Raw genomic sequence first — 9,193 nt, forward strand, 5'->3', positions numbered from 1 at the left:
TTATTTTTTAGTAACGTAATTTTACAACCTTAAATTTTAATATAAGTTTCAAAGGTACTTCTAACATAAAATCACTTGTTGATCCCTGAAAATAAGAATCACAAGTGACATGCAAATGTGTTGTCCACACCTATTTTTCCCTTTTTTATTATCACTTGACCTGGACTCCATTGGGCATATTCATTATCAACTTCCTACCATGCATGTGCCTTGCGTTATACAATACATAAATAACTTGACAGATGAATGAAAAAAAGAAGTGGTGGTTTTATTGTAAGCTGTGGGTCTGAATATATTTAAATGTAACAGTCTTCTATCTAAAGGTAAAAAAAATTCATGTCAATAAATAATGGAATGCTCAATCTATTGTTATATGATAAGAGATTAATCTAAAATAAATTTATAGAAGAAAAACATGGACAATATTCTCTTGTAATAATTTTCCAGATAAAAGGAAAGTCAAATTGTATCTTCGATACCCCCAAACCCAATACTTGCAGTTGACTTCCAAACAAGAAAACAATAGTCTATTTTCTTGACGCATCAAAGTGGAGAAGAAAATTCCTACATGATTCAGTGCCTTGGAGGGCACGTCATAATCGAAATAAATTATTCCCTCTTAAAACAATGGTGGTTGGTTAGGTTAGGTAATCAATATCAAAATTTGGATAACTTATTCCATCGTTAAACTCAAACCCATTTGTTTTCCTTGTAATCAAATATAAAAAAGATTTTATGGATCTGAAAATAAATTAATTAATCTTATATTGCCTTGAATATATATATACATATTATATAATGCTGAAGATTGCAGAAGCAGAAGCAGAAACCCACCAATTCGCTGAGGTCGATACGCGTTTGACTTTCTTCTAACGTTGCAGGATAAATGGCAGGTTATCAGAATCAGAGGCATAATGGGCAATCTTTCTAACAAAGGAGCCATTTAAAGGCCCAGATAGAGTCAAACTTATATAGATAAGATAGATTCTCAAGGTTAATTATAGGCTTAAATACAAAAGGTGTTCAACGTATGTATTGATTCCAGTTTTAGTGTTTAATGTTTATTTCGTTATACTTTGTATAATTTCAGTCGTAACTCAAATTGGGTCAGGCCGTGACGGACCGTTAATTTTGGTCGTTAAGTGACACGTGTTACAACCTGATAATTTTAAATTTTTTATTTAAAATTAAAAAGATATATATATATTAAAAAGAAAATACAAATTTTGAAAAATTCCAAAACTTTAAAAACCTCCATTTCAACCACTAAACCACGTTGGCCATCACCTTTTGCCGTCGACGAAGCTCCACCCGACCTCTCCTCCCCTCGACGACCAAAACTCCCATGAAATTGTGACTGATCAACGGTTGATCGACTGTCGAATCGCTTGGGATCGCGATTTTCATCCTAGGGTTTACGATGTATAAAACGTTGATTCGTCATCGATCCGTCGTATATCGATCACGATTTTATGGGAGTGTTGGTCGTCGAGGGGAGGTGGGTGGAGCTTCGGCAACGGCAAAAGGCGGTAGTCGGCGTAGGTTTAGGGGTGATATGAAGGTTATCAAAGTTTTGTGTTATTTCAAAATTTGTGTTTTTTTAATATATAATATATATATATATTATTTTTTAATTTTAAATATTTTTTTAATTACCAAGTTGTGAACATGTGTCACTTAACGTCGTTGACGGTCCAAACACTTAAATGAGTAACAGAATGAAACGTTAGGCATCAAAGCGAAACGAAAAAAAATGTTAGGCACTAAACTGAAACCAAAAGCATACGTTGAACACCTTTTGTATATTTAAGCATTAATTATAATCAGTGATAGATCTAAAGATTTTGAAGTGTGATTATATATATTAACAATAAATTTTTATAAGATCGATACAAATAAATTTTAGAGTGTACACAATTAATAAAATAAATAAATAATCGAAGAAAATTTAGATTTCGAGAGCATGTCTTCTCCAACATTTTTATAAATCTATCACTGATTACAATAGATATATCCAAACTATAATTGAATTTTTTAAAACTATTAACTATTTTATTATAAATATGGGATGAATAAATAATATCTATTCAATATAACTCTAAACTTTGGAAAGGGACATGATATCTAACATATGTTATGCTCGAATCCGATACCTCTAATGATAAAAACAAGTCTTTTAACCATTAAGACGATTTGATTCGTACGAATTAATTTTGTTCTTAAAATAATTGTATCTTTCACATAAATAATTTGAATGTAACATATTAAATAAAAGAAAGTGATTATTATAGCAGCATCTTTTTAAATATAATTCAATTAAATTTTGATGAAGTCTTAAATTTAAATTGTCATTAAAGATCTAAATTAATAGATAATATAATTGGTAAAATGTTCGTACTTTAAGATTCAAATAGGGTGGCTAAAATTCAAATATCAATTAAGGTTGGTGTGAGAATGGTAGATACGGTATAACCCTAAAATTATATGTTAATTGAATCTAGTAGGAATGGGGCGAAGGTATGAAAAAGCAAAGAAGAATGATGAAAAGAGGCACGCAGCAGTTGCTTGCATGGAGCGTTGGTAGTAATTGTTGGTGGTGGATTTGCTCACTAACCAAATCCCAACCAATCCCACATGACTTTACCCATTTTCATTTAAGACTCCTCCTTCCCTAATCATTCTAGGTTTGATTATTTTCCTCTAATATCTTCATTTCCATCTCCTGTCTTGTATTTTCTTTTCCATTTGACAGTCTTTATCTGTCTGTCTTAGTTCCTCAACTAAACTCATTAAATTCTCTTGCTTGAATTTAAGACCCTGTTGCTTTCCTTTTCTTCTGAATCTTTAAGGAGTTTCAACAACCTCTCAGCGTATTTATGGTGGTGCATCTCATGGTTAGAGAGAGAGAAGAAGAAGAAATGATGCAATTCAAGGGAACAGTCTGTCTCTAATAATTGCTTCTCTTTATAATTTCACCTATAAATCCCTTTCTATACCCCCATTTTGCTTATCCCCTTCTTCTTCTCCATTTTTTTTACATTCGTAAAAGCTGCATTTTTTTCTTTTATCTGGTTTAGGGTTGTCTTTCCACTTTGCCCCATTTTGAGGGAAGTAGTCTTTTAAAAACTTTCTCCGGAAAAGAAAGAACGAAAGTTTGTTTCTCTAGAAATTCCTTTGGGAGGGGGTTTGTTTGTTTTAGTTGTGATTATGGATGTATCGACTGCTCTGCTACTTTTGGCGGCTATCACAGCTACCTACTGTGGTTCACGTTCATCTCACGGTCTCTGCGTGGTCCACGTGTCTGGCCTCTATTGGGCAGTCTTCCTGGCTTGATTGAGAACTGTGACCGCTTGCATGACTGGATCTCCGACAACTCCGTGCCTGCGGCGGCACGTACCAGACCTGCATTTGTGCCATCCCGTTCTTGGCCAAGAAACAAGGTCTCGTGACGGTCACGTGCGATCCGAAGAATTTGGAGCACATCCTCAGGACCCGGTTCGACAATTACCCTAAAGGTCCTACGTGGCAAGCCGTGTTCCATGATCTGCTCGGTCAAGGCATCTTCAACTCCGACGGTGACACGTGGCTGTTCAGAGGAGGACCGCCGCCCTGGAATTCACCACCAGGACTCTTAAACAAGCCATGGCTCGGTGGGTGAGTAGAGCCATCAAGTTCCGGTTCTGCCCGATCCTCCAGGAAGCTCAAAACAAGAGTGAACCCGTCGATCTACAAGACGTGTTGCTCCGGCTCACCTTTGATAACATTTGTGGTTTAGCTTTCGGAAAGGACCCGCAAACATGCGCCAACAGCTCCCCGAGAACAGCTTCGCTTCGGCTTTTGACCGAGCCACCGAAGCCTCCCTTCAACGGTTTATTTTGCCCGAGGTTTTGTGGAAGATCAAGAAATCGCTTCGGCTTGGATTAGAAGCCAGCCTGAGCCGAAGCGTTCTGCACATAAACAACTATTTATCCGACGTCATCGTTACACGTAAGCAAGAACTGCTGAGTCAGGAAAAAGATCGGAATCCACACGACGACTTGCTTCCAGATTCATGAGGAAAAAGAATCATACTCGGACGAGTTTCTCCAACAAGTGGCGCTCAATTTCGTTCTAGCTGGAGTGACACGTCATCCGTTGCTCTTTGTTGGTTTTTTTGGCTCATCACTCAACATCCAACCGTTGAAGACAAATCCTACGTGAAATCAGCGCCGTCTTGATCGAAACACGTGGCATTGACACATTAACTTGGCTTGATGAACCTTTGGGGTTCGAAGAACTTGATCGGTTGATATTTGAAGGCTGCATTGTCGGAAACCTTGAGGCTATACCCGTCAGTGCCGCAGGATTCAAAGCATGTGATGGATGACGACATGTTTCCGGATGGAACATTTGTTCCGTCGGGGTCATCGGTGACGTACTCGATATACTCGGTAGGAGAATGAGGTCGATATGGGGTGACGATTGCCTCGAATTCCGCCCGAAAGGTGGTTAACAGCGGACGAAAAGGAGTTTATCACGCATGACTCGTACAAATTCGTGGCATTCAATGCGGGACCAAGAATATGTTTGGGCAAAGGTTTGGCTTATCTTCAAATGAAGTCAGTTGCGCGGCGGCGTGTTGAGGCATAAGCTGACGGTGGCGCCTGGGCATAAGGTGGAGCAGAAGATTCGTTGACTTGTTTATGAAATATGGGCTTAAAATAAACGTGCATGGGAGAGATTTGGGAGACATTGTTGAAAGATTATGAGTGAAGAGAAATTGCATGGTAAAGGCAACGGCGAATGATGGTTTTCAGGGCGGCGAGTGAGGGTGGAAAACAGAGTTCAATTCTACTTAAAAGTGGGGGCCATGCTGACATGTAGGTTACTTCATAACCTTAGCATATTCTTTATAACCCTTTATTTTTTTTCCGAAATACTTATAAGCCTTCCAACAATTTAATAATTCTTGTTTTCTTTTCTTTCTTTTGTGCGGGTTATTCTATAACATTCTTTTATCATCTTCTTTCGTTTGTGTATATTTCTGCACTTCTTTCTAATATTATTAAAAAAAAGTGAATTATTGACATGTTATCACTAATTTATATATGGTGTATTATATCAAATATTTATCTTTAGATTAGTATCATATCTTATTATGTATAATAATATATTTTTTTCAAGATATTGCATAATTTTCTATCATAATTTTCTGCAGCTATTATATTATATGGTCTTGTTTTCATTTAACCGTGGGCGATGGAATTAGCTGTTTGTAGGCCAAACAGGCCCCCAGATGTTCACTTGAACTATGTCAAAAAAAATCCTCATTTTTTGGACAAAAAAGTTAGGTTTTTTATTATAAAAATCAGAAATAGATTGAGAGAATAATTGGGGATAATTGTTCCCTAAAAAATTGAAATTATTATATATTTTTAATGACAATATATCTTTGTCCCTTGAAATTTTAGAAGTTCGGCTTCAAATATAAATTCTAATGTTTATTCCCCGTGGAAATCCAAAGGCATTAAGGAAAATAAAATCAAAATATTTCATTGAATACATGTTTCATCTTTCAAATTGAAAAATCTAACAACTATCAATAATTTCATCATCTTATTGAATCTAGACATAATATTAATGTAGGTATAGAATTTGAGAGAGACCATCTGATAGATTACTTCAGGAATGATTTTGAAGATGCTTGGAATGAATACAATATGAAATGTTAAATTATCAAAATAATAAACAAAACACAAATTATTTTATAAAGATAAATAAAACTAAATATTTCAAGAATATGCAAAACGAATATATACATATGGAGTACAAAATTATAGATTGAAATGATTAAATCATAGTAGAAGTTAAAGCCCATAAACATACAGGTGCTTTCATCAAATTGGCCTTTCTTAAAATCAATAAAAGCCACTTACAGTCGATCCTCGAAGACACTTCGAAAACCTTCCACAAACCAAGCGAGAAACCAAATTTGACGATAAAGAAGATATGAATCCTCAAGCCGACAAGATAGTGAGGAGGATCACCACGGTGGCTACCGTTACTGCTTCGTATTTCCTCTTAACCGACGATTATGGCCCTGAATCTAATGTTCTTGATCCAGTAAGTATCTCTGCTCCTTTCAATGTTTTGGTTTCAATCGCCGATCTTGGGGTTTCAATGTTTATCTTCAGCTGAATAGAGGATGAGTTATATTACTTTCCTGGGGTTTTCATCAATTTCATGCATATGTTCTACATTCATAGTTAGCTGTGGAGAATCACAATAATGACGATGAATTTCGACATGAGATGTGAAGTTATGAACTTTAAATTTCATTCATTTTCTTAAAAGAAAATGAAATAACTAAAACTGAAATATTGAGGGTTTGGATTTTAGCTTGAAGAATTTAACCAGTTATGGGTTGGATAGGACAGAAACTACTTTATTGAGAGTAAATGCAGAAACAAAGAAAAGGACTTGGACACTGGAAAGGAGTTTGTATGATTTTTTGGAACTGGAAAGTGATTTGTTATGATTTATGTTGCAATGCATTGCAAATTAGGGAGTCTGATAATATATTAATTGTCGATGACATCCCACGAATCATGAAGCGATACTGTCTCCCATAGAGTAGTACTTCTGAGTTTCGAAAGCAGGTTAACTGTTTGTAAAATGTTGGCTGCTAATATCTTGCGAATTTAAATTGTTGGTCTAGTGGTTTATGATCTCATGTACATAAGCTGCACTAGGCTTCCTAAGTTTCAATATGCTGTAACTTCAAGCTTTTATGTGGACTTAAACTCTTATTTTTCTATGATTCCATAGAGCCCGCACCCGTTTATATTTCCTTATTTTCATAAAATTGTCCAAATTTTCTACTTTGGTGGGCATAAATTTCACTTTGCTTGTATATTCTGTGGGGTAGCATGCTGATGTTGGATCGGCTTTAGCTTGTTAAGTTTTGGAAGTAGAATGCTATAATTACATATAATGCTTGATCTTTACATTCTTTGTTTGGGGATTTGGCCAATGTTGTGATGTGTTATGTGCCGTATCATTATTTGTGAAGTTGGTTCTAGTATTTGGTTTTGTTTCCATTCGGTTGCAATTTCTTGATGATATTCAATTGCAGATTAAGAACACGATACTATCAGCACAAAGTTCTGTGAAAGAGTTCATTATTGGATCAAGGAAAGAACACCAAGAAGTTCGCTGACTTCCAACAGTGCGAAAGAACACCTGTAGGATAAATTGAAACAGTTGTGAGAGGATCTATTGAATAAGGCTTTTATGGTCTTAACATTGAGGCATGCCTGCAAAATGTATATGAATGAGATCAATCTTCCTTGCCCCTTTTGAGATTTTAACAGGGAAGTTTGGATGTGTAGTAAGTGTGTACTTTGTCCCTTCCTCAATTTTTCTTTCCTTCTCGTCCTTTACTAGTATTATTTATCCAACGGGGGAGGTGTAGGTTTCTTCTTTTTGTTTATTACTTCAATACATTTGATACATGAACTAGACTAGGACATGTATTTCATACTTCATAAAAAAAGGTTTCATATTATTAGTGATACATATAAATATATATAAAGTGGGTTGCTGGGAGGGTATAGCAGGGATTAGGTGAGTCTCGAAAGTCGAGACACTCATGGGTGATGGGGGTGAAGATGGTTTTGAGCTTTGTACTTTAGCGTGTTGCAGTGCAGGGGGTTTTGAGTTGATTTTCAATTGATTGATATCTAAGCTTAGAAAATCTTATGCCAGTTATGGAAAAATTAATAAACAAAAAGTTTAGATATTTTGATTTATTAATCAGAACTTTTAATAAAACACGTACCGGAATCAAGGTCCAACAAATTTTGATTTTATTGATTTTTTATCTGAAATAAGCCAATATTGGTCTTACCACATCTCCACTTGCTTGGTTGAATTAGCCTTTCTTTCGAGAAAGTCTTATAGCTCTGGGGGCTCATAAGTTGTAGGCGTGGCGCATGGGGCTGCATCTCTAGGAGACATCACCAACGATTCTTCCTTGAACTTCCTCCACGTACCGGTTTCCTGACAAGCCATCGTTTCCGAACATAGCTCAACATAGCTCAACGGCTGCCGCAGGGATAGTCGGTTTGAATTTCAAGAGCTTGGCATACTCGTTTAGCAAATGAAATATGTAATAAACATTGTCTATCTTTTAAAATAATAATATGAGATTGACTTATCGCAAGTATTCCTTAATCAGAAATAATTAAATAATTGCATTCACCTTTGTCTCACTACTGAAACTTTAGTGTGATACTCTTTTACTCAAGAAATTTGCCTTTCACTTTGAGTCACTAGAATCACAAGATTAGTCATAATTTGTACGACATCACATATATAATACCATTTTAAAACTGTATGTTAGAATTCTACTAACATAATCTAATTCCGAAAAATAAATTTATAAAATACAATCGATACTAAATCATATTTCCATCATAATTTCAAACTTTCCAAATATCATTCGATTCCATAAATATTATTTTCATCATCAACACTTCAACTTTTACCAACTTGCATTCAAGTTACTAATTATGAATTTTTTTAGAATTCATATCAACTTTCCATTTGATTCATAATGATCCTTCACCATTATAATCGCCTTTAATTAATTACTAAAATTTTCAGCAAACAAATACATGCTCAACTCAGTACTTTAACAATTGGAAAACTTGCAATTTCATCTAAATTTTCTTAGCTTTTTCGAACTCAATCATCAACTTTAGCAAACTTGCCATTTGATCCCAATCAAATATTTAAACTTAAAATTCAGTACGCTATAAATAATTTCCAGCATTGATATCTCATACTCAAATAGTGCTTCACATTGAAAAACTTGCAATGAAGTCCTTGAATTTCAAGACCTTCGAATTCCATTACAATTGTAAGAATTACACTTTAATCCTCAAATCAACACTTTAACTTAAAATCAGCATTCCAAACTTACCCATAATTATACATTTCAACTTAAGTCACTAACTTTTCCCATAATTGCAATTTAATCCTCAACTTACTAACTTTACAAATTGTCCAATTTCACATTGAAACACCAATTCAACATTCTACATTAATTCCAGCATGGCACAACAACTATTGAACAATTACACATCAATTCCATAAAATTTTCATAATTGTTAAATAGATCCCTTAACTTTCACAAAATTACAAATTGGTC

At 35.0% G+C, this 9,193-nt stretch overlaps 1 protein-coding gene and 1 pseudogene across 1 annotated transcript; both read left to right on the forward strand.

The window, feature by feature from the left end:
- The first annotated feature begins 2,760 nt into the window (after nucleotides 1-2,760).
- LOC120204515 lies at nucleotides 2,761-4,969 on the forward strand (annotated as a pseudogene).
- A 937-nt stretch (nucleotides 4,970-5,906) lies between these two features.
- Nucleotides 5,907-7,400, forward strand: LOC120204469. Its single transcript, XM_039204552.1, has 2 exons — nucleotides 5,907-6,102; nucleotides 7,115-7,400. Exons 1-2 carry the CDS (start codon nucleotides 5,989-5,991, stop codon nucleotides 7,196-7,198), a joined length of 198 nt encoding a protein of 65 aa, XP_039060483.1. The 5' UTR covers nucleotides 5,907-5,988; the 3' UTR covers nucleotides 7,199-7,400.
- The last annotated feature ends 1,793 nt before the right edge of the window (nucleotides 7,401-9,193 follow it).

The sequence above is a fragment of the Hibiscus syriacus genome, unplaced genomic scaffold (genome assembly GCF_006381635.1).
Source record: "Hibiscus syriacus cultivar Baekdansim isolate YM2019G1 unplaced genomic scaffold, ASM638163v2 tig00010968_pilon, whole genome shotgun sequence".
Lineage (NCBI taxonomy): Eukaryota > Viridiplantae > Streptophyta > Magnoliopsida > Malvales > Malvaceae > Hibiscus > Hibiscus syriacus.

What these genes read in the sequence shown, in the direction of transcription:
- LOC120204469 (XM_039204552.1), top strand. Translation starts at nt 5,989, where the DNA reads ATGAATCCTCAAGCCGACAAGATAGTGAGGAGGATCACCACGGTGGCT. An exon ending in AATCTAATGTTCTTGATCCA is followed by an intron (nt 6,103 to 7,114) that starts GTAAGTATCTCT and finishes ATTCAATTGCAG; the next exon opens with ATTAAGAACACGATACTATC.